We start from the raw sequence: 27,287 nt of genomic DNA, 5'->3' as shown, positions 1-27,287 counted from the left end.
ACCATAACGTTGTGGACTGAGGGTGTGGCAGGCGGGCGGACACAATCGGCTACCCCCGGGTCAGGACACACAACACAACTCCCCGGAGTATTGATATATTTATTGTGATGTATAACATTGTGTAAGGGTATAAAGTATAACATACAGGTATATTGTGAACACACTAAAACAAACATTGACACTGGCCACTTTACCAAACATACAGCTACATTGGGATAAATCACAATAGAGAACAATGGCTTTACCTTCAAATCACCACTCTCATTTAAAAGAAGACTGGCATTGAAACAGATTTCAGATGATTAAACATTTTACATGGAAGATACTTAAAAATCGCTCTAATCTGAAATGCCGCATGGCCAATGATTTAGTTTCCACGTTCTTTGGTTAAATAATCCAGCAATTTTGTTGGTCACCTGTAAATATTCTGTAGGTTTAACCTAGAGCCTATCGTCATCATTTAATTAGTGTTTGCTTCCCGTCCGACATTGAGAGGGAACGGTATTTTACCTTTCATGATATTAACGCGCAAAGAATGAATAATATTTAATCAATCAAAGACATTCATTCAATGTTTAAGACATCTTATTCATAATGTACGACCGACAGTTTATATAATTGACCACAACAAGTGGCAATATCGACAATGTATTCTCATCACAGTGGCTTTTCATTGTACTGTAATACTATAACACACATATATTATTTCAGATAATTGCTTGGCCAAATAAACAACTCTATAATGGTACTAGGGACCAACTATTTCATTTCCACGAAGGGACTGCTTCAAGAGATCCAGCTAGCAATTAGGTTTTAATCCAAGACGCAATTACATTTTCCCATTATTTTCTGGAACTTATCATTTATGAAAAAAAAACCCAAACAATAGCCTACCACCGAATAATAAAATTGTCGGTCCCTTGTGGTGAGGAGATAAATGATATACTGAGCAGTGAAACTCCCATTACCATACGTCTGACCTGGATGAAATACACACGTGTGAAATCTACAACAGATAGTCTAACACGTGGTGTAATTGCATATATACAACAGGCACAATCTATACATTGTATATATGCATGTATATAACTGACACGGTTAACACATTGTATAAATGCATATATACAACAGGCACGATCTAAACAATAAATGCATATATAAACAACAGGCACGACCTATACCTTGTATACATATATATAGCTGACGCGATCTAAACATTGTATAATGCATTTATGAACAGATTTACAAAAACTCGACAGCACGTAGGACACCACACCATATTTAGTTTGGGTTACCAGAGCACCTTTTGTTTCCTTGAGGATCATTCACAGATATGTGGGACAACACTATTCCAGGTAAACCAGTTTAACCTGATAACGTGACTACATGCTACACAGTGTGTTCGTTAAATTAGGTCACTAGGGTGTCATACCCTTTAATTGTTGAGACAAGAAGAACAAGCCACATTCTACAACACTGTCACACTAAAACACGATCATGTGAAATAGTTGGCCAACGTTTTGAATGTACATGCCAATAGTTCAAAACCGTTTGAGTTTTGTTTTACGCCGCTTTTAAAGTCTTTCAGTTGTTTGACTTTGTGACACCATTTTGGCGAAACCCATAACTAGGGGTTAACCTAGAAACCTAATCGGGGCAAACCGGGATTCGAACCCATGATCATAGGTTTCTGGTATACCTAAGGGACGCAACTCTCCACATCGAACTGTATCCCCCGAGGCACATGGGCCATCCGTGCCCTGTAAAGCGTATGAACTATGTACAAATACTTGACTCGTTTTAAAAGATCTGGATGTGTGTTGTGACGAAATTGCAAAAGGTTGCTGTATTTTATGAACACGTGAATTACACTTACCCTTAACTATATTTCAGTAAAACGAAGGGCAGATTTCACATTTCAGATTTTGATAGTTAATACCGAAAGCCTTTGCATGACTTATCCAATTACCTTTTCCTGAAGGACAGGCCGTCCGTTATATCGTGATCTGTCTTGTGATCATTGTCTACGCACCTGACCAAGCTCATGTTTTTGACAGTCTTGTATTTGAGCAAACGTTGATCATCTATTCAACGTCCAAGCCAGGGTTGGAATGTCCGCCAAACTGGGAGACATCCGTCCTTATCATGTCTCGCTCTACCCCCTCCACGGCATACAACTTGTTGCTGTCGTGGTCCACGTAGTACCCCGATGTCGTGAAGCGCTCAGGGCTGAAGTTGGGTTTGTTGATGGCGGCGATGAGGAGGACGAGGAAGCCGATGAAGTCGAACCCGGCGCCGATAATGCAGACGATGAGGCACCAGCCGACTGCCCAGTCCGGTGTCTGACCGATGGTCACACCGTAGACCACGACCCCGGAGATGTTACAGAGAGCTGAAATGGGAGGTATTTATCAATGTCTTGACAAATTAGTGAGGCTTGCTTGACAACGGTATAAGGATCTATGCCGAAACGTCGCCTTTGAAGTAAATAAAGAACTTGCTACCCATACCTTGTGTCTACTTTGTCATCCGTCTACTTCTAAGTAATGCCTATCAAACATTTTTTCAACGGCGTGTCCACATTGCACAATAAAAGAAAACATGACACAAAACAACCCACCTTTTTATACATGTAGACGTTTCCAGCCGCTATCGCCCAGAATGTGGGATTTCCGGATTTAAAAAGGGCTCAGATTAATCGATTTCCACAGAGAATATATTAGTTGCCGTTTGACCAGATGTCCACATAAGCGCTAATACTGACATGTGGAGAATTTAATATTCCTGACCAACCATATCCACCATTCCATATGCACCATTCCACATCGATACCCACCATTCCATATCAATATCCACCATTCCACATCAATATTCACTATTCCATATCCATATTCATCACTCCACATCCATATTCACCATTCCACATCCACATTTACCAATCCACATGCATATTCACTATTCTACATCCATATTCCCTATTCCACACCCATATTCACCATTCCACATCCATATTCCATATTCCACATCCATATTCACCATTCCTCATCCGTATTCACCATTCCACATCCATATTCACCATTCCTCATCCATATTCACCATTCCACATCCATATTCACCATTCCACACCCAAATTCAACATTCTACATCTATATTCACCAATCCACATCCATATTCCGTATTCAACATCCATATTCACCATTCTATACCCACCATTCCATATCCATCACCATGACAAGACAGGGATTGTGCTTAATCCCCCACTCTCGACAAAGCCTAGTAACATCATGTTTACATGATGTGGTTGTTGTCTTTACAGATCTCTAGACAGAGGAAGATACAAACGAGTAGTAAGCACAGAAGATGCAGCATGAGGCGGTAGAGATGCTGCATTACAAATGAAGCGAGGGATGGAGTGGCAACGCCTGACGCCATATTTACAAATAAAAAAAGCCACAAGGCCCGTTCCATAATGATAATACATATCTGCTAAAAGCAGAGTTCATTGTATGATTCTGAATATCATAAGCATGTGTTTATGAACCACTTTCAAATAGTGATGGTACCGACGAAAGGTGAGCATATCCTGACCCGCCGATGGCACCCGACCCAAATACATGCAAAGTCAAGTCAAGTGTAACACCTGTACAATACGGCAACACATGGTACAAGTAAAAATAGGGATGTAAGTCACTGATGCTTGAACTGCCACGAAGGAATATACTTTAAAAATACATAAATACCACAAGATTTATAAGACTCAAAAGATAAACAACTGAAACGGTAGTGATCTTGCAAGTCACTATTTTATACTTCTTTACTTAACATATTTAAGATACCAGGTTAGTGTAGCGTCGTTAGCAACAAGAATACTGCAGTGAGTGATAATCAATACATATCAACACAACCCCGACACAAGAAACAGTGATAAGAGTTTAAAAGACTTAAATGACATGACGCTTTCCGCCCAACTCTTACAAAATCTAGACATGTGCATTAAGAGCAAGGACTGTGTGGTAGTCGTGTGGTTAAAGCGTTCACTTGTCACGTCCAAGGCTCCGGTTCGATGCTGCAATTGGGCAAATTGTTTGAAACCCATTTCTGGTTTCCCACTCACTCACTCACTCACTCACTCACTCACTCACTCACTCACTCACTCACTCAAACCCACCCACTCACTCACTCACTAACTCAAACCCACCCACTCACTCACCCATTCACTCACTCACTCACTCACCCAACCACCCACCCACCCACCCACACACTCACTCACTCACTCTCTCTAGTTACAGCCACGCAACGTGGCATGTGGAATATTATCCACTCACTCACTCACTCTATTTACAGCCATGCAACGTGGCACGAGGAATATTATCCACTCACTCACTCACTCACTCAAACCCACTTACTCACTCACTCACTCACGGCGTTTCCTGTCAGTACTTACATGCTAGCAGTGCAAACACGGTCATAGTGAGAAGCACACATCTGTAGTAAACTCACTCACTCACTCACTCACTCACTCACTCACTCTAGTAACAGCCATGCAACGTGACACGAGGAATATTTCGCGGCGTTTCCTGTCAGTACTTACATGCTAGCAGTGCAAACACGGTCATGGTGAGAAGCACGCATCTGTAGTAAACTCACTCACTCACTCACTCTAGTAACAGCCATGCAACGTGACACGAGGAATATTTCACGGCGTTTCCTGTCAGTACTTACATGCTAGCAGTGCAAACACGGTCATAGTGAGAAGCACACATCTGTAGTAAACTCACTCACTCACTCACTCACTCACTCACTCACTCACTCACTCACTCTAGTAACAGCCATGCAACGTGACACGAGGAATATTTCGCGGCGTTTCCTGTCAGTACTTACATGCTAGCAGTGCAAACACGGTCATGGTGAGAAGCACGCATCTGTAGTAAACTCACTCACTCACTCACTCTAGTAACAGCCATGCAACGTGACACGAGGAATATTTCACGGCGTTTCCTGTCAGTACTTACATGCTAGCAGTGCAAACACGGTCATAGTGAGAAGCACACATCTGTAGTAAACTCACTCACTCACTCACTCACTCACTCACTCACTCTAGTAACAGCCATGCAACGTGACACGAGGAATATTTCGCGGCGTTTCCTGTCAGTACTTACATGCTAGCAGTGCAAACACGGTCATGGTGAGAAGCACGCATCTGTAGTAAACTCACTCACTCACTCACTCTAGTAACAGCCATGCAACGTGACACGAGGAATATTTCACGGCGTTTCCTGTCAGTACTTACATGCTAGCAGTGCAAACACGGTCATAGTGAGAAGCACACATCTGTAGTAAACTCACTCACTCACTCACTCACTCACTCACTCACTCACTCTAGTAACAGCCATGCAACGTGACACGAGGAATATTTCACGGCGTTTCCTGTCAGTACTTACATGCTAGCAGTGCAAACACGGTCATGGTGAGAAGCATGCATCTGTAGTAAAGTCCCAGGGCCACGTAGATGTAGACGGGCATCACCACGAGCGGGATGGCGATGAAGATAATGGCGAGACACTCCATCCCCCGGACTGCGTTAAGCCACACTGAAACACGAAATCAAGACATCTAACGACTGGAAAAAATATTTTGTTTTATTTGTATGCATATAAACTCAAAACGCCTGGACCATACCTTATCGGCCTTGTAACGTTTTGATAAAGTTTGTCAAATCAATTTTGATTTTACATGTCTTGCATTTAAAAATATACCCAAGATACACTTAAATGTGTTCAACCAGAACGTATAATACTGTAAATCTAGATGTGTTTCCAATCGCATCTGGAATAAATACGATATATGGGGGAAATATACGTAAATCATTATTCAACGAGTTTACAGTTGTTTTAGCTATTCCCTTTTGCTTTTTGACGGAACCCGGAACAGATGTCATTGGAAACAGATGTCATGTTGGGAATCGAACCCGGGTCTTCGGCGTGACGAGCGAACGCTTTAACCACTAGGCTACCCGACCGCCCCCAGTATGATTGAACACACTTAACTGTATCTTAAGTATATTTTTAAATGCAAGACACATGAAAAGTGTATCGGAAAGCTGGCGTAGGCATTGTTCTCTCTTGAGTTTCACTACCTCTGTCCAGCAAATATTCATGCTGTATATCAGTCAGATCACTGTGTCTATTTCACGCTTACTAAACCTTGGTATCTTCCACGTCCCCTTAACTCGAGTTTATTACTGAGACAACCTATAAAGCGGCCATGAAGAAGGAGATTTTTCTGGTGTGAGGCTCAACTTGTCAAAAGTAATATTCTGTTCAAGGAGCGTTCTCCCATATAGTAACCGTGCATGAGGCTAGAACAAGTTTCGCTCGCTGTCCAGTAGGTACATATAGCCACACACATTCCAAACTTGTCAAACGTGTATTGGTGTGTTGCTATACTAATCATGCTATACAAGGCCTGGCTAGACGTAGACAGCCACTAGCCCGTCACGAGTATTCCTCCTCTGACCCCGGCGAAGACCGGGTTCGATTCCCGACATGGGTACACTGTGTTAAGCCCATTTCTGGTGTCCCCCGCCGTGATAATGCAGGAATGTTGCTAAAAGCGTCGTTAAATTACATTCACTCACTCACTTCTCCTTTGACAATCAAGTCAACTGACTGTGGACAGACTCCGGGCTGAAGTCATTTGGTTTGTAATCCGTCATTGACTTAAGAAATGAATGTAAGTGTAATTTGTTATTTTTATCTGTGTCAGTGCTTCTATCAGCACATCTTAAAGAGGTAGTGTTCTCGGATAACGTCCAGCTTGATTTAAGTTTGGCTGACTGCTGTTTGAATTCTTATAACCCATGCTAGTTTAATTTTTTTTTTTATTACCATTATTGCCATGTCTGTGTTTGGCGATATCCCCTGGCACAATGTTCCTGTTTTACAGGTCTGCCTGAGGATTGGTGTATTGTATGATCCTATGTGTGAATAGTCCTGGATATGTTTCTACCAGGATGGATGACTCCGACTGCATGTACTCACACTATCAACCTTGGTTTGTCTGGTATACAGGTTTGTTTTCTGGCAGTTATACCCTTCTCATTATAGAACTGAAATCGCAGTTTACCAGACATGATTCGTGTTTCGGTTCATCAAAAACGTCAGGGCCATAATGATGTTTATCATACATTTTACTAAGCCAAGGAGATGGGGTTACGAAGTGACCAATCATGAGGTTAGATCAGCAGGAACTAATTTATGTCGCTGGGGATGTAACCAACAGTTCGACAGACCAGCATTGGTGGATCGTAAGAGGGTGCAGGGATCCAGAGAGGGTGCGGGGATCCAGAGAGGGTGCAGGGGTTCAGAGAGGGTGCAGGTGTCCTGACAGGGTGCAGGGGTCCAGAGAGGGTGCAGGGGTCCAGAGAGGGTGCGGGGATCCAGAGAGGGTGCAGGGATCCAGAGAGGGTGCAGGGATCCAGAGAGGGTGCAGGGATCCAGAGAGGGTGCGGGGATCCAGAGAGGGTGCAGGGATCCAGAGAGGGTGCAGGTGTCCTGACAGGGTGCAGGGATCCAGAGAGAGTGCAAGGGTCCCGAGAGGGTACCATCCCCACCCCCTACACCCACCCACACACTCATCCACCCACCCCGTACGCCCGAACCACCATCACCAACATCATCACCGGCACCAGCACTCCTCATCTCAACTCCGCTACCTGCCATCATCCGCCATCTATCTCCCACATTTCAAAACCCTGGACACACTGTGTGTGCCGTGGATTTGGGTATCGCCACCATTTCACAGTGATTCCTAAACACGTCCTTATGAATTGATAGTGATTGCACAGTGCACACTGCTTTAAGCAGATATTTCTTATGATTACGGAATGGGGTTTGTTGCTGTTATTTAGTGCATGCATACAATACGGGACATGACTTCAACACCTGTTCATACGATACTCGTACAGATATCTCACAGATCACACGAGTTTATCCCGCAACAACGTCAGACACATATTCCCTGCAGTGCAGCGTCGTTGAATATTTTGATAAAGTGCAGCTTGACAAACTTGACATTTTTATTCAAGCATATCATTTTATTAGACGCCAACGCCTCTCGAGACAATGGGTGTTATTCACAACAGACACTCGTCATGCATTCCACAAGTCCGCTTTGAAAAAAGGCTTCATTGACGTCATGTCATGGGGACATACAAGAGACCTAATGCCAGTCACTCAGACATCCAGTGGAGGGGTCGGATCATTTAGGATCACTCTGTGGAGCCGCAATGCCCGTCATTGAAACATCCAGTAGAGGGGTCGGATCACTCTTTGGAGCCGTAATGCGTCACTCAGACATCCAGAGGAGGGGTCGGATCGCTGAGGATCACTCCGTGGAGCCGCAATGCCTGTCATTGAAACATCCAGTAGAGGGGTCGGATCATTTAGGATCATTCTGTGGAGCCGCAATGCCCGTCATTGAAACATCCAGTAGAGGGGTCGGATCATTTAGGATCATTCTGTGGAGCCGCAATGCCCGTCATTGAAACATCCAGTGGAGGGGTCGGATCACTGTGGAGCCGCAATGGGTCATTGGGACATCCAATGGAGGGGTTGGATCACTGTGGAGCCGCAATGGCTGTCATTGGGACATCCAGTGGAGGGGTCGGATCACTGTTGAGCCGCAATGTCAGTCATTGGGACATCCAGTAGAGGGGTCGGATCACTGTGGAACCGCAATGTCAGTCATTGGGACATCCAGTAGAGGGGTCGGATCACTGTGGAACCGCAATGCCAGTCATTGGGACATCCAGTGGAGGGGTCGGATCACTGCCGAGCCGCAATGCCAGTCATTGGGACATCCAGTGGAGGGGTCGGATCACTGCCGAGCCGCAATGCCAGTCATTGGGACATCCAGTGGAGGGGTCGGATCACTGTGGAACCGCAATGCCAGTCATTGGGACATCCAGTGGAGGGGTTCGATCACTGTGGAGCCGCAATGCCAGTCATTGGGAGGGGTCGGATCACTCTGTGGAGCCGCAATGCCAGTCATTGGGAGGGGTCGGATCACTGTGGAGCCGCAATGCCAGTCATTGGGAGGGGTCGGATCACTCTGTGGAGCCGCAATGCCAGTCATTGGGAGGGGTCGGATCTCTATATGGAGCCATAATGACAAGTCAGTCACGCGAGGCCGATTTGGCGAATAAAGCAAATTCAGTCGCCCTGCTCCGTTACACAAATCTGGGCTCTATAACTGTGAGTAGAGCTGCAGACTAGCCATGGCTGGTTAGGGAGCTCGTCAGCTGGAACGCTGGAGATAGTGTGATAAGACGAGGCATTTTCCGCACCAGTGACTCCCACACAGACTCTCGTCCCCCGTGTGTACCGAGCGGAGAATCATAGGACGGATACAGGGCCTTCAGAAATGTAAAATGACATGCTGAATACCCACAATGATACATCCAGGTGTATAGAAAACACGAGAAGTGGCCGTGTGTGTGTGTGTGCGTGTGTGTGTGTGTGTGTGTGTGAGAGAGAAAGAGAGAGAGAGAGTATGTGTGTGTATGAGACAGAGAGTGTTTGTGTGATGGAGAGAGATAGTGTGTGTATGTGTGTGTGAGAGCGTGTGTATGAGAGAGAGTGCGAGTGAGAGAGATAAGAGAGAGTGTGTGTGAGAGAGAGAGAGAGAGAGAGAGAGAGAGTGTGTGTGAGAGATAGAGAGTGTGTGTTTGTGAAAGAGTGTGTGCATGTGTGTGTGTATGAGAGAGGGTGTATGTGAGAGAGATAGTGTGTGTGAGAGAGATAGAGAGAGTGTGTGTGTGTGAGAGAGAGAGTGTGTGTGAGAGAGATAGAGAGTGTGTGTGTGTGAGACAGAGTGTGTGCATGTGTGTGTATGAGAGAATGTGTGTGAGAGAGATAGTCTGTGTGAGAGAGATAGAGAGTGTGTGTGTGAGAGAGAGTGTGTACATGTGTGTGTATGAGAGAATGTGTGTGAGAGAGATAGTCTGTGTGAGAGAGATAGAGAGTGTGTGTGTGAGAGAGAGTGTGTGCATGTGTGTGTGTGTATGAGAGAGGGCGTGTGTGTGTGAGAGAGAGAGAGAGAGAGATAGTGTGAGTGTGTGTGTCAAATAACTGTTGCCATGTTTCTGTTTGACAATAAGAGTATGCCACTTTATAGACAACATGAACAAAAGAGAATTGTAAAAATGGCTGTTTTTATAAGAAATATAAAGTAGTAGTAACGCGCTTAACATTTTTCCAAGTACACACACACGCACGAGCGCACACACACACGCACGCACGCACGCACGCACGCATAATTACCGCATGGTCATCAAATGGTCATGTAATGAAACAAATGGCAATTCTAAATGTCTTTGGACAGCTGATAAAAAAGGGTGAATTATGCGGCCCATTTATGCCTCTTCCCCTTCTTGTTAGTAAAACGTAAAAATGTGACATACCGGACACCGACTCAAGGGAATATCAGTAAAATAGTTCTTTAATGTGTCGGAAGGAATAAACGTCACACGATGTTGTCAGTCTGACAGATGAAGACTGATGGCGACGAGGGACGCCGGGACAGGACGTGAGATTGGGACACGGCAGGGTGATGTCCTCTGTCCGTTGTTATTCTTGAGGAATGGAGCACTACAGAATGATGACCTCTGAACTCGGTGCACTACATGGTGCCAACCTTTGAATAGGACACTACATGGTGATGTCCTTTGACTACGGTTATTCCTGAGCACCACAGGGGGATGTCCTTTGGCCACAGTTATTCCTGAGCACCAGTGGGGTATGTTTTCACTGTGTATTTTGCTGAGGAGGGGAGCACTACTCGGAGATGGCATCTGGCCCCGTGATGTTCCCTCACCCTTGTTATTCGAGAGGAGTGAGGTACTGCAGGGAAATGTTCTCTACCGTCGTTATTCGAGGGGAGTGGGACACCCTAGGTGGATGTCATGTGACATCGGTTATTCCTGTGTGGCATCGGGCAACATGACAACATACACGTTCAGTTTGTTGTGACTTATTGTAGCACGCGCTGCAATCTACACACACTGATCGTGTGCATGGACTGCGATATAAACGTACTGATCGTATGCATGGACTGCAATATACACACACTGATCGTATGCATGGACTGCAATATACATGTACTGATCGTATGCATGGACAGCAATATACATGTACTGATCGTATGCATGCACTGCAATATACACGTACTGATCGTATGCATGCACTGCAATATACACGTACTGATCGTATACATGCACTGCAATATACACGTACTGGTCGTATGCATGCACTGCAATATACATGTACAGATCGTATGCATGCACTGCAATATACACGAACTGATCGTATGCATGGACTGCAATATACACATACTGATCGTATGCATGGACTGCAATATACACCAACTGATCGTATGCATGGACTGCAATATACACATACTGATCGTATGCATGCACTGCAATATACACGTACTGATCGTATGCATGCACTGCAATATACACCAACTGATCGTATGCATGGACTGCAATATACACATACTGATCGTATGCATGCACTGCAATATACACGTACTGATCGTATGCACGCACTGCAATATACACCAACTGATCGTATGCATGCACTGCAATATACTCATACTATCAATATGCACGCACTGCAATATCAGAGACCATTTTTCGGATGAAACGAACCAAGCACTTTCACGTGTTTCGGTATTCAGACATATGCACGTGAACAGATAATAAATATATTGATTACCAACTGGTGCCTTTGTTTCCAGGGATGTGTTTTATGCTGAATATCAACCGCCGTCAACAATGCTAGAAAAAGTAAACATGTAACACAGGAGGTGAAAGTGACACGCTGGTTGGGACATTATCTCCCGATCAATCAAACTGTAGTTTCGGCAGCAGTGATGATCGATAAAACCTTTGTTGTCACACATATCAACACTCTGAGAATCGTTGTCTCATCTAAACACGTATAAGACAATTTGGCCGCAGGGCGCGTGTAATAGAGCTGTAGAATCGTTATTTACACGAACTCCGTCCCAGATATATGGATATTGATGATTCACAAAACGCCAGCACCTGACACGAGTAATAAGATTTGTTTTGGTTTTGAAACGAGTATTTTCATACCTCCATGTCAGAATGATGAGATCGGATGGGTTCACGTGATCTTGATAAACTGCTGTGTTGTGTCCCGGGGCATGCGTGTCCTATATAGGTCGCCTACATGTAACCACGCCCAATATCTGACGTCAGCCTAACCACCCGGCTTAATTATTAAAGTACGTTCTTAAAGGGGTGTATACTGGGTTTATTCTGGGTATGACTACGTTCTTTGTACTGGACCTAGGATAATGTAATCTTATTTGCTTTAAAAACGTATTAATACATACGTGCGTCTTGAAAAACAGTAAGTAAACCTCGGCAATTAGTAAAAATATAAATTATCTGTTTATCCAATTGTCATATGACGTCACACCCGAGATGACAGTAAGACATGACGTCATATCTGTTATGACGTCATGTTGATGTAATGTGAAGTAGGCGCCCGCCGTATATAATGTTCACTCTGTGTCTCCCTACTGTCACAGCCTATCGACATCCTTGTCTATCCACAGTCAGTGTTTAGAATAGGTGTTCAATAACCCATGCTAGCCGTAACAGGCGACTATGCTTGTGGTAACAGGCGACTAACGATATCGGGTGGTCAGGGTCGCTGACTTGGTTGATGCATGTCATCGTATCCCAATTGCGTAGATCGATGCTCATGATGTCAATCACTGGATTGTCAGGTCCAGATTGGATTATTTACAGACCGCCGTCATATAGCTGGAATATTGCTGAGTGCAGCGTTAAACAACAAACAAGAAAACCAAAACGAACAAGTCAGTGTTAAACTTCTTCAGCTTGTGGACCGCCTCCGTGGTTTAATGGTAGAGCGTCCGCCCGGAGAGCGGAAGGTCCGGGGTTCGATCCCCAGCCGCGTCATAACCAAAAGACGTTAAAAGATGGAACTTGTGGTTACCCTGTCTGGCGCTCGGCATTAAGGGGCTAAAACAAGGACTGGTCGGCTCGGAGTCAGTATACCGTGTCTGAGTGAGGTATTCATGTTAAACTGCGGCATGGTATCTCAGTGTGCTAGCACTTTAAATCGGCATCATTCCGGAATAGTACAAGCAGCCACACACACACGTGCATGTACCTCGCTATATAAGTGCAATAATCTTGGACACGACGTTAATCACGATTTCACCTCACCTCTTAAGCGTGCGTGCATGTGTGGGTGGGTGGGTAATCATATGCTCTACTAAAGTAGGAAATGAGTATAGATATAGTATATGCCATGAATCATGACATGGGTCGAGGTCTGACACTCGCTACCCTTGTGTACCTGCCCCTGGGGCAAGCTGTCACCCCGTGAGCCCTGATACTGATCGTAGCTGGCAGGTGAACGGACGGTGGGCCCGGAGCTAATGTGATGTGAAGAGTGCTAAAGTATGTAGGTACATATTTGTGAAATAACAAGCTATCAGCCTGGTGGTAGGGTGTGTACAATGACTTGTTCAGCACTACAAGGAGAAGGCAAATCCAACAGAGTCTCAATACACAATCAACATGACGATGACCTGTCAATGGACTTCATATTTAACTCACGAGTTTATCCGTTTTGATAGGTCTCTGAAGGCGACTGGTTTCGTTGATACAAGCAGATGGGATCAAGTTAAGTGAGGGCACAGTTGTATCCAGATTATTATTGTGTATTAACATATCTGGCAGCAGTGTTTCATTCTCGTCATCAGCGGAGAAAACATCGCCGACTGCCCAGGGTCCCTCCAACAGTAAGCCACAATAAGCTGTAGTGTAAAGTCGGCGTGAGACCCGCTCTTACACGCAGATCAAAGTAACGTCAACAGCAAGACTTAAAGCTGTAAATATCTTCTCGTGTACATCGAATAACGTAATTTAAAGGACATTAACTGAAATAATCAAAATCTACTTCCATCTATTTCGCCATTAACCGGAATGTATTTCCTCATGGAATAAAACATAGTTAGCAAGTGAAGCAAAAATAACATCTCAAACAAATATTTCATGAATTGTTTGTTTATTTGTTTGATTGTTTGTTTAACGCCGCCGGCAGCTGTATTTCAGCTATAGGACAGCGATCTGTAAATAATCGAATCTGGACCTGACAATCCAGCGATTGACATCATGAGCATCGATCACGCAACTGGGATCGATGACATGTATCAACCATTTCAGCGAGCCTGACCACCCGATCCCGTTAGTCGCCTCTTACAACAAGCATCAAAGCAGCATGCAGCATTAGCATGGCTACAAAACAAACTGTGTACTTCCCGTTCTATCAGCATAGAAACTGTACCCTTAACATTCCAGCCAGTGGCTTTTCAAATAACTGGTCCGTCTTGACACACAGTAACACAACGGGTGCAATCAGACACTGTAACACAACAGGTGCAATCAGACTTCGTAATACAACAGGTGCAATCAGACACTGTAACACAACATGTGCAATCAGACTCCGTTACACAACAGGTGCAATCAGACACTGTAACACAACAGGTGTAATCAGACTCTGTTACACAACAGGTGTAATCAGACACTGTAACACAACAGGTGTAATCAGACTCCGTAACACAACAGGTGTAATCAGACACTGTAACACAACAGGTGTAATCAGACACTGTAACACAACAGGTGTAATCAGACTCCGTAACACAACAGGTGTAATCAGACACTGTAACACAACAGGTGCAATCAGACACAGTAACACAACAGGTGTAATCAGACACTGTAACACAACAGGTGCAAATAACCCCGATTCCAAAAGTCTTTCTGATTGTTGTTTACAAATCGTAACAGAGCAGGTGCAAATAATTTCTCAGGTCTCTGTTTAAGCACCCTAACAGGGCAGGTGAACACAGGAAACATAAGACACCCTACTATTACGGTATATTCATTGTTTCTTTGAACACAAGGCCATTTACTTATGCTACTTCTATAGATGAATACGTGATCGCTCTGTGGTTGTGACAAATATAAACACATAACTAATGTAAGCCGACTTGAAAACACATTAATACAGGCTTAATAGTCATTTACACAATTAAAACTTCATTTCAAGTCAATCCCACGAACAATGTAGTCATATTTGGACCTCTGTTATAACGCGAGTTTCACACACAGATAGAATCAGTTCACAGAGCTCAAGCTGACGTTGATGTACAACAGTTACGGCGCACAGAGGCAGGTGTAGTCGTGACTCACGGTAGCGCATATATACCCACTGACACTAGCTGTGATGTCACGCCCATCTCAAACAACATCTTTTTCGCATAGAACTTTTAAAAGAACGAAATCCCATTTTCAGTTTACGGTTGTTTTATAGCCTTGTATCTCTGTTTGAAGCTGACAACATGACATGCCCTTGAACAACCAGGGTTACAACCGGTTTCTAGTTGACAATGGCGGTTGTCATTATACTATATCGTTGTTCCTGTAAAAGGTTTGTGTGATAGAGCTGACACTACATCAGTGGTATATCGCTGTATCGCCATAAAGCAATATGTATCAATGTTCTTGGTGGATATTCGTGAATGTTATTTAATGCCGCGTTTAGCAGGAATATCACGTGGGGGGGACCCGAGAAATATGCTTAACATTTTTACCCATCGGGGAAATGGAACCCGGGTGTTCCGCGTTAGGCTACCCCAGCGCACCTTGGTGGATAACGGGCACTATTGCCTAATGATATAGGCCAGTCTCCAATTCGAGCTATTGGCATTTTTGATTGGCTGTCAGTTATGAAATGTGAGTGTGATTGGTTGATTAGTATGAAGGGGGAGCTAGTAATTGGTTGTTTAGCATGAAAGGGTGGCTAGTGATTGGTTCATTAGCATGAACGGACGGCTAGTGATTGGTCATTAGCAAAGAGAAGCAGTTTTTTATATTGGTTGATTGGCATGACGGGGCAGATCGTGATTGGTTGATTGAGATGAAGGGGCAGCTAGTGATTGGTTGAATCGCATGGAGGGACCGCTAATAAAAATAATAGTAGTTAATTTGCATAGCGCCTAATTTCCATCATACGGTGCTCAACAGCGCTGAAAAAATCGAGAGGAAGACACACACTGGAGATGTAGAGACAGCAGCAATGGTTAATTAGCATGTAGTTGCAGCTAGTGATTGATTGATGAGAATGAATTAAGGGGAAGCTTCTGATTGGTTGATTAGCATGGAGAGGCAGATAGTGATGTTCATTAGCATAGAGGGACAGATTGTGATTGGTTGATTAGCATGGGTGGGCAGCTAGTGCATAGTTGATTTGCATCAATTGAGGGGCAGTTAGTTATTCGTTGATCAGCTAACACAGATATAACATAGAAAGGTAAAACACATGGCGATTTAACCCTAGAGTGAGTGAGTGAGTATTGTTTTATTCCGCTTTTAGCAATATTCCAGCAATATCACGGCGGGGGACACAAGAAATGATTTAATCCTAGAATATCACAAAATTATTACTATTATTCAAGAAAATTTAACTATCAAATTTATGTTGTGTATATGCAAAAGGAAATCACTTTCGTAATGATTGGAAAGGATATAGGATTAAAACTGCAGAGATTCCCGAATGTCAGTTGGTTATATATATTGATATTTCTGTCACGTGCTTGATTACTTGGACTGTTGTGTATCCGGGATTGGCTAACGCCATGGTATTACGCGCAGTAATTGTCTCGTTACCGGCAGTCACTTCACCCGTCTCATGAATAAACATTGTTACACAAAGCAGCGTTGTCGTTGTTAAGGAGATCTATCCAGCGTCAATTGGATCTCCTCTAGACAAACACACCCTGTAGGTACACTGAATGTACACTGGGTGGACGGGTGCTTGACGGGAGGCACAGGGGTACAATGTAGGGCTGGACAGGTGTGACGGGCTCGGGGGTAAACAGACATAGGTGTGGCCAGGTGTTGACCTTTACTCTGATTCGTACACCTTCTTGGGAGTATTGATCATGGTATTATCTCGAATGTCGGAGGGCAGATGAGTTTTAGATTAATAACTTAATTATATGACATATCGTGTGTATGCAATTTGTTTGTTTGTTTGTTGTTTAGCGCCGCACTCAGCAATATTCCAGCTATATGACGGCGGTCTATAAGTAATCGAGTCTGGACCAGACAATCCAGTAATTGACATCATGAGCGTCGATCCCTGCAAATGCGATCGATGACATGCATCAACCAAGTCAACGAGCCTGGCCATCCGATCCCGTTAGTCGCCTCTTACGCCTCTTATCATCATCGTCATCATCTTGTCATGACTTCATCACCTACATAAAGTTTATTTCATTGATTTAGCTGGTTTAAACAAACCTGCGATATATTCAGACAAACGAACATCGAGCGTGTCACGTAAGGCAGTACATTATATAGACATATGTTAACTATATCCTATCACAGCTCCCCCAACCCCCAGCCCCCAGCCCCAAAGAGCTGCGTGACTATAGCCACTATAACTGGGCTGAAACGTCGGCTGTTAACATTCATTGCCCCGGTCAACACACAGAACTCCCATCAATGGCGATGTACATAGGTGTAGGTTGGGAGGTGACGATTTCTCTTGGCTCTTTCGTGGACAACGACATTCATACACAATTATCATACATTTCGCGACATTTTTAAGCCGTTCATCCGTATACATTCTAAATGTCATAACTCTGCGACTTGATCACGGCGCTCTCAGGCTGGCTCAGTCCTACACGATCGGCATTAATAATAATAATAATAACCATAATAATAATGATGATGATAATAATAATAATTATAATAAAAATAACAACAACAATCATAATAATAATCATAATCATCATCATAATAATAGTCCATTTATATTGCACATATTTCCACACCACACAGGGGTTTGCTCAAAGCGCTATTATTACAAATACACTGCGTGGTTAAATGACAGTTATGTTGTATTTATCATTAAAACTCCATGACACAAGATTTGGATATGAACGTTCTCATGTGATAGGTCAGTTAAATTATCATTATAACTAAATAAACTTCGTATGAGTCGACTTACGGGATCCGGTAGTCATCGTATCCCAATTGCGTTGATCGATGATCACGACGACAATCGCTTGATTGTTTGGTCCAGACACGATTATTTACAGACGCCGTCATGTAGCTTGAATATTGCTGAGTACAACCAACAAACAAATATATTTACTGTCCAAAATAGACACAGGATGCATGCACGCGTATGATGAATGATGTTAATGCCCTTAAATACTAATCAGTATTGAGATATAGAGAACTTCACCCAAGTGTCTTTTAGTAGCAAGTATAACAACACGAGTTGATAAAAGTGGAAAAACTCCAAGGTTTGTCGAGAAGGCTTTCCACTTTTACCAACGAGTGTTGATATATTTGATATCAAAAGACACGAGGGTGAGATATTATTTAGCATCCAACATCATTCTTCCAACCTTTTCAGTTTTTAGATAGTAATAAACAGTGTCTGAAGTGTAAAAAGCACTGCTAACAGCTTCAGTAGCAGAGCTATTGGGATGACATTTGATTGTGACGTCATGTAACAATGCATTAATGACGTCACAATGGTTTTCAAAGCATTGTGGTGCAATTTCATTGCAGCGATATCTACAATGTTACACTATCAAAATATTTGATCAAAAACTTGGTCAAAGAAAACTTTGACCAAGTTTTTCTGGTCCAAGTTAGGCTGTTTACACTCATCAAAAATTTTGACAGGCCCTCAAAATTTTGGTGGGAATTACTACTGACGAAGAATTGTTTGCTGTTGTCATATGTATTTAGTGTATTGCCATGTTGAGAAGGCGGCGTCAGGGAAGGCGAAGGCATATTTGGTCCCGAGAATGGCTGCCCGTTCTTGAAACAAATCAATTTTTTCTTCGAAACTTCTCGTCAGTCCATAATTGTTGACTCATTTTGACTTGACTCTATGCAGTTCCGGTTGAAAAGGGGTGAATGTTTCTTGCAGTCTGATTCGCTAAATTAAATCAACGTCATCAAACTTTGGTCAAAGTTTGACGAGAAATAGGAATGGTTTCTATTCCATCAAAGTCCCTGTGCTTAAACCTGTACCTGCCTTGCCAGAAAACTATGCTTGTAGGTTCGAATCCCGAAATACGTTTCTAGGTTTCAGCACCATGCCCTTGCGCGTGAGTTTCCCCAAAGCGGTCAACATCTAACATCTGCATAAATTCAGGCTTTCCTGACACAACAAGCTGCCATGTCGTGATGTCACTGGAGTACCGTTCAAAGTGGCGTACAAGGTAAACAACTAAACAAAGAACAGCGATGAAGATAACCATATGCAACACACCCTTACACTCTATCCCAGTAACCGGGCGGCGGGGTAGCCTAGTGGATAAAGCGGTCACTCGTCTTGCCAAAGTGCCGGGGTCGATTCCTCAAATGGGTAAATTGTGTAAAGGTCATATCTTTTGTCCCGGCCTTGATATTGCAGGAGTGTTGCTAAAAGCGGCGTAAAACCACACTTGCTCACTCCAAGCAGGGATGACTAATTGCAATACCCCGGACCAGTTAACAATTGTTCAAGGTATCCTAAGGGACAGGCGGTTTGGGGGATGATATAATCATATCACTATTCAGGCAAGTGGACGTTCTTGTTTAATTCCCATCTCTTGTGGCTCAGTTATTGAAAGTAATCATCTTATCATGGTGCACTCACTCACTCACTCACTCACTCACTCACTCCCACTGTCTGCAGATGGGACAGGACAGACTGGTGGCTAAGTCAGTAATCATGGTCCAAGTTACTGACAGTAATCATGGTCGATGTTACTGACAGTAATCATGGTCCAAGTCACTGACAGTAATCATGGTCCAAGTCGATGACAGTAATCATGGTCCAAGTCACTGACAGTCATCATGGTCCAAGTCGATGACAGTAATCATGGTCCAAGTTACTGACAGTAATCATGGTCCTAGTTACTGACAGTAACCATGGTCCTAGTTAATGACAGTAATCATGGTCCTAGTCACTGACAATAATCATGGTCCTAGTTACTGACAGTAATCATGGTCCTAGTCACTGACAGTAATCATGGTCCAAGTTACTGACAGTAATCATGGTCCAAGTTACTGACAGTAATCATGGTTCACTGACCACTGACCACCGGCCCGGAAGGTTCAGCACGCAGTCCTACACAGCCGCCAAGGACTGACGGCCACACACGGAGCCACCGTATACAGTGAAACCCTTATAATCCGGACTGTGCAGTTCTCAGCGACATTGTGTGGATTATCGAACCGGATGAATGAATCACTGTATGGAGTAATGTCCCTCTATGTCTGTAGACCTTCCCGACAGGTATCTTCCCGGAGCCACGATTTCCTGATTAACGGTCTATTGTTGCACGGATGTTCCATGCTAGATACACTCTAGACGTTAGATACTTCATGCGAAGCAATGCCCCTTACCCTTTAAAACCACTCCCGCTCGATCACAATACGCATGATCTCGCTGACTTGTTGTCTGGTTGTGTGCATACACATCCAGTCTGTACACACTCCTTATCGAGAGATGATGTCGCAGGTTTTGAAGTATTTGGTAATGTCAGTTACCTGTTTTAATGCTGTTAGACTATTTTACACTCTTGGTAAACATAAAAACTTCTCTAAGCCACGTTTACAGAAGCTGTGTAAATACCTTAATAATTACTTTCAAAATAGCCCCGACCAGCCAAGAGGTTGTCGAGCCGGTGGGTGTGATGCAAGGTGCGCGTCTAGGGCAAGCGCCTTGTCGATGTTTGTTCACAGACACAAACACGCGCTACCTCGGATATGTTATGCAGCGTGTTCAAGTGTTGTTACAAATGTTTTAAAAAATTACGCAAACGGAATGGTTAACACAGTTAGCTGAGACGTAGATGCTTAGATTTCAGTTGAGAGAAACGAACTTGTTAAATATGTTCGTTCAATGACTGCTTCCTATTATTTAAATGTGGTACAACGACTGCTTCCTATTTTAACAAATGAATTACATGTTTTTTCTTGATTCTGACGTTCTGTATAATCCAACGTTTGTTTTGTGTAGGGTTGTAGTGTAGGTGTTGTGGGTAGGATGGTAGTGTAGTGTAGGTGTCGTGGGTAGGATGGTAGTGTAGTGTAGGTGTCGTGGGTAGGATGGTAGTGTAGTGTAGGTGTCGTGGGTAGGATGGTAGTGTAGTGTAGGTGTCGTGGGTAGGATGGTAGTGTAGTGTAGGTGTGGGTAGGATGGTAGTGTAGTGTAGGTGTGGGTAGGATGGTAGTGTAGTGTAGGTGTGGGTAGGATGGTAGTGTAGTGTAGGTGTCGTGGGTAGGATGGTAGTGTAGTGTAGGTGTCGTGGGTAGGATGGTAGTGTAGTGTAGGTGTCGTGGGTAGGATGGTAGTGTAGTGTAGGTGTCGTGGGTAGGATGGTAGTGTAGTGTAGGTGTGGGTAGGATGGTAGTGTAGTGTAGGTGTCGTGGGTAGGATGGTAGTGTAGTGTAGGTGTCGTGGGTAGGATGGTAGTGTAGTGTAGGTGTCGTGGGTAGGATGGTAGTGTAGTGTAGGTGTCGTGGGTAGGATGGTAGTGTAGTGTAGGTGTCGTGGGTAGGATGGTAGTGTAGTGTAGGTGTCGTGGGTAGGATGGTAGTGTAGTGTAGGTGTGGGTAGGATGGTAGTGTAGTGTAGGTGTCGTGGGTAGGATGGTAGTGTAGTGTAGGTGTCGTGGGTAGGATGGTAGTGTAGTGTAGGTGTCGTGGGTAGGATGGTAGTGTAGTGTAGGTGTCGTGGGTAGGATGGTAGTGTAGTGTAGGTGTCGTGGGTAGGATGGTAGTGTAGTGTAGGTGTCGTGGGTAGGATGGTAGTGTAGTGTAGGTGTCGTGGGTAGGATGGTAGTGTAGTGTAGGTGTCGTGGGTAGGATGGTAGTGTAGTGTAGGTGTCGTGGGTAGGATGGTAGTGTAGTGTAGGTGTTGTGGGTAGGATGGTAGTGTAGTGTAGGTGTGGGTAGGATGGTAGTGTAGTGTAGGTGTTTAAAAGATGGCGGATGGGTATGGCAGGGTGACAATGCAGCTGTGAATAAGGAAATATGTCGACCTCGCCCAGAGGAGCATGTTGGAATGCCGCCCGTCACAATAGCCGGTTGAAAATAGCTGTACTTTCATGAATCACAACGTGTGAAATACTCCCGACCCAAGGGTGGCAACATCGCCCACGTGTTGCCGTGGTGATGGCAATCTGGACCATAAACACAGCTGCCCATCGACTTGATGATTTGATACAGAGTTTGTTTGTTGTTTGTTGTTTAACGTCGCACTCAACAATATTCCAGCTATATGACGGCGGTCTGTGATTAATCGATCCTGGACCAGACGATCCAGTAATTGACATCATTATTTATATCTACGACTAACGGGATCGGGTGGTCAGGCTCGCTGACTTGGTTGATGCATATCATCGTATCCCGATTGCGTAGATAGTTGCTCATGATGTCAATCACTGGATTGTCTGGTCCAGACTCGATTATGTACAGACCGGCGTAATATAGCTGGAATATTGCCGAGTGCGGAGTTAAACAAACACACAAACAAAGAAACAAATAAATAAACAAACAAACATTGTAGGGCACTGACCATATATTATGGAGGTTATGGGGTTTTGGAGGTTATGGGGTTCAACTTATTTACAACACCCCCGGAATGAGAATCATAAGAAGTCTCGATTGAATTAAATTATTTTACATTTGAAACAAAGTCCTAATTATGTGCAATGCATCTCCGGATCCTGCCTTGCCCTTCTAATCTGACGATTGTCCGTTATCTATATGTTTGCCAAGACACAAGCCGTGCTTCAAAGCCTGGACGTATGTCATCGTTATGGCTGCCGATCACAGGATAAGTGGACACGCGCCCCATTAATGAATCCGCATGTCGACATGTCCAGTGAATGAAATATCGTGCACACTGAGACCGCCTCTGGCAAGAAAAGACGTATAGCACCATACTAAATGGCCCTATGAAGTACCACAGCTACAATAATAGCCCTAATAGATTCCAGTTGTGTTCAACATAAGAGATGCTACAAGTGCCTAGATAGACTTGCACAAGTCTCTAAGGAAAAACTTATTAGTTTAAATCCTAATTACTAGATTATAAAAATAATAAGAACAATTCGTCCCCAAAAGAGACTGGAATCGTTACTGTCCACCTATTTAGACTTGCATATTAGGAGGATAAAATTACTACGCATCCATAGCGTATCTTTTAGTACAGCCTTGGAGCAAGGCTAGTTCCCAGGTGGCCACGTATTGCCCGTGTTACATGCACAAGGTGGTAGTGTATGATGGCACTCTTAGAAGGGGCGAATTTTGCTAGTTTCCATGTCAACAGGAAGTGTTGTGGCGTCATCCACTATTAAATACATAACCATGCATATATTTCTGATAAGGACATCCTTAGTGAACACCGCCATCAGACACCTAAATGACTAAATACTACATCCTTACTGTGCCGCCGAGTCAACACCGCCATCAGACACCTACATGACAAAATACTACATCCTTACTGTGTTGCTGGGTGAACACCGCCATCAGACACCTACATGACTAAATACTACATCCTTACTGTGCCGCCGGGTGAACACCGCCATCAGACACCTACATGACTAAATACTACATCCTTACTGTGCCGCCGGGTGAACACCGCCATCAGACACCCCCATGACTAAATACTACATCCTTACTGTGCCGCCGGGTGAACACCGTCATCAGACACCCCCATGACTAAATAACACATCCTTACTGTGTTGCCGGGTGAACACCGCCATCAGACACCTACATGACTAAATACCACATCCTTACTGTGCCGCCGGGTGAACACCGCCATCAGACACCTACATGACTAAATACTAAATCCTAACTGGCCGCCGGGTGAACACCGCCATCAGACACCTACATGACTAAATACTACATCCTTACTGCGTCGCCGGGTGAACACCGTCATCAGACACCTACATGACTAAATACTACATCTTTACTGTGCCGCAGGGTGAACACCGCCATCAGACACCTACATGACTAAATACTACATCCTTACTGCGTCGCCGGGTGAACACCGTCATCAGACACCTACATGACTAAATACTACATCTTACTGTGCCGCAGGGTGAACACCGCCATCAGACACCTACATGACTAAATACTACATCCTTACTGTGCCGCAGGGTGAACACCGCCATCAGACACCTACATGACTAAATACTACATCCTTACTGCGTCGCCGGGTGAACACCGTCATCAGACACCTACATGACTAAATACTACATCCTTACTGTGGCGCAGGGTGAACACCGCCATCAGACACCTACATGACTAAATACTACATCCTTACTGTGGCGCAGGGTGAACACCGCCATCAGACACCTAAATGACTAAATACTACATCTTTACTGTGCCGCCGGGTGAACACCGCCATCAGACACCTACATGACTAAATACTACATCCTTACTGTGCCGCAGGGTGAACACCGCCATCAGACACCTACATGACTAAATACTACATCCTTACTGTGCCGCCGGGTGAACACCGTCATCAGACACCTACATGACTAAATAACACATCCTTACTGTGTTGCCGGGTGAACACCGCCATCAGACACCTACATGACTAAATACCACATCCTTACTGTGCCGCCGGGTGAACACCGCCATCAGACACCTACATGACTAAATACTAAATCCTAACTGGCCGCCGGGTGAACACCGCCATCAGACACCTACATGACTAAATACTACATCCTTACTGCGTCGCCGGGTGAACACCGTCATCAGACACCTACATGACTAAATACTACATCTTTACTGTGCCGCCGGGTGAACACCGCCATCAGACACCTACATGACTAAATACTACATCCTTACTGCGTCGCCGGGTGAACACCGTCATCAGACACCTACATGACTAAATACTACATCCTTACTGTGCCGCAGGGTGAACACCGCCATCAGACACCTACATGACTAAATACTACATCCTTACTGTGCCGCAGGGTGAACACCGCCATCAGACACCTACATGACTAAATACTACATCCTTACTGCGTCGCCGGGTGAACACCGTCATCAGACACCTACATGACTAAATACTACATCCTTACTGTGGCGCAGGGTGAACACCGCCATCAGACACCTAAATGACTAAATACTACATCCTTACTGTGGCGCAGGGTGAACACCGCCATCAGACACCTAAATGACTAAATACTACATCTTTACTGTGCCGCCGGGTGAACACCGCCATCAGACACCTACATGACTAAATACTACATCCTTACTGTGCCGCAGGGTGAACACCGCCATCAGACACCTACATGACTAAATACTACATCCTTACTGTGCCGCCGGGTGAACACCGTCATCAGACACCCCCATGACTAAATAACACATCCTTACTGTGTTGCCGGGTGAACACCGCCATCAGACACCTACATGACTAAATACTAAATCCTTACTGTGCCGCAGGGTGAACACCGCCATCAGACACCTAAATGACTAAATACTACATCCTTACTGTGGCGCAGGGTGAACACCGTCATCAGACACCTACATGACTAAATACTACATCCTTACTGTGCCGCCGGGTGACCACCGCCATCAGACACCTACATGACTAAATACTACATCCTTACTGTGCCGCAGGGTGAACACCGCCATCAGACACCTACATGACTAAATACTAAATCCTAACTGGCCGCCGGAGCAGGATGCGCTAAATGTTTGGCGAACACCTGATATCATCACTATTTGATGACTATAACACATTCTTATGATATAGTCGAACTCGTTCAATGCACCCTGCTTTTATCTGAGATTTCTTGTGATGACGGAAGGAGCTTGTGTACACGCTAGAGCCTGCTGCATCTCTCGTGGTGCACCGAAGGCCCGGGGACAGTTATTCAGTGGTGAGGTTCCACACCAAGGGAGGGAAGGGTGTAAACATCAAGACGTACACCAACATGAGCGCACTGGCAAAACAAGCAGGTCGTTTTTGGCAAAGGCAGACATACCCTCTGTAACTTTCTGAGTGATCAGCGGCACACCAGATTACACGAACGCCCCTTTCATAGCACACGACAGACCGTTGACCCGTGACGATGCTTGAAAATATGCAAGCGTCGTGAAAAACGCCATGAGATTTGGGGCGTATTAGACAGCTTGTACAAAGGTATAATAGTCCACAGAGAGGGAGGATCTTCAGGTTTTGTCTGTCAACAGTACTGGTGTATCTCACGGGAATGTTAAAATAACAATAGCTACATTTTTTTCACTTGTTCAAATTGAAACACGAATCAGTTCAAACACAAAGCTGTGATAGTGAGGTAGTATATCCACTGATCTAATTAATCAATTTATAAAAGGAACAAGTCAAAGGAGGACATATGTTTAACATTGAAAAAATATGTAATCTAATATTGGCAGGAGGTAGCGTTTGTTTGACAATAATGTTTCTTTCAACAACAAAGATCAACACTACCGCACGCCTCCTGTTACAGAAGCATACACACATTCACTCACCGTCCACGTGCCACGGGTATTCGTACTGGTAGCAGTCGATGTTCGAGCCTCCGATACACTTCACATGACGCCATAATCCAAAGGAACCGAACTGATCCGACGCCCAGTATGGTGCCGCGAAAGACAGGATCTGCAGGGATTCCGCCAACAGGAGCGCGATGCACGCAATAAACGGTATAGCCGCAGCACCAAATACACTTGCCATTTTTTATGATATCCGAAAGTCCGGAACAAATACCAACTCCAAAGCTCACTAAAAAAGTAAGATCCAAGTAAGATCCTGAACTGTCGTCTGCCGCGAACTGTCTTCTGCCTATACCTATCGTCTGCCTCGGGCTACCACGACAGAAACCATTCACAACAGCAGAGGATGGGTCGCATGCTGCGTTTACGGGTAGTCACGTGGTCGGAACTCGACAAGCCAGTTTGTGAAAAGGCCAGTCTTGCCTCGGAAGGAACTTATTAATAGTAATCCTTTCAATCTTGTGTTGGGGTAAATGATTGAGTTGAATTGGCAAAGAGAGTGAAAGCTCGCGACAGTTGTGAACAGTTTCGTCTTCTCCTACTGTAGCAATGCGGTGAAGGGGGAAGGTGTGCTGTGAGGAAGTCACCGGCATATTTATAC

At 44.4% G+C, this 27,287-nt stretch overlaps 1 protein-coding gene across 1 annotated transcript; it reads right to left on the bottom strand.

Moving 5' to 3' along the window:
* Positions 1–85: 85 nt before the first annotated feature.
* LOC139443216 (uncharacterized) lies at positions 86–27,066 on the bottom strand. The gene is made up of 3 exons (XM_071224188.1): positions 26,663–27,066; positions 5,442–5,591; positions 86–2,392 (listed from the first exon to the last, which is right to left on the bottom strand). The coding sequence occupies exons 1-3, from the start codon at positions 26,865–26,867 to the stop codon at positions 2,085–2,087; spliced, it is 663 nt and encodes a 220-aa protein (XP_071080289.1). The 5' UTR covers positions 26,868–27,066; the 3' UTR covers positions 86–2,084.
* Between the last annotated feature and the right edge of the window lie 221 nt (positions 27,067–27,287).

The sequence above is a fragment of the Haliotis cracherodii genome, unplaced genomic scaffold (genome assembly GCF_022045235.1).
Source record: "Haliotis cracherodii isolate W230 unplaced genomic scaffold, xgHalCrac1.p SCAF_5, whole genome shotgun sequence".
NCBI classification, from domain to species: Eukaryota; Metazoa; Mollusca; class Gastropoda; order Lepetellida; family Haliotidae; genus Haliotis; species Haliotis cracherodii.
The sequence above is the reverse complement of the archived record's forward strand: the minus strand, read 5'-3'. Positions and strand labels throughout refer to the sequence as shown.

Excerpts from the sequence above, each read along its gene's own strand:
- LOC139443216 (XM_071224188.1), bottom strand. The coding sequence starts at position 26,867 with ATGGCAAGTGTATTTGGTGCTGCGGCTATACCGTTTATTGCGTGCATC. Across the intron at positions 5,592-26,662 it reads ATACCCGTGGCACGTGGACG|TGTGGCTTAACGCAGTCCGG; the intron begins GTGAGTGAATGT and ends TTCGTGTTTCAG. Across the intron at positions 2,393-5,441 it reads CGTGTTTGCACTGCTAGCAT|CTCTCTGTAACATCTCCGGG; the intron begins GTAAGTACTGAC and ends CTCCCATTTCAG.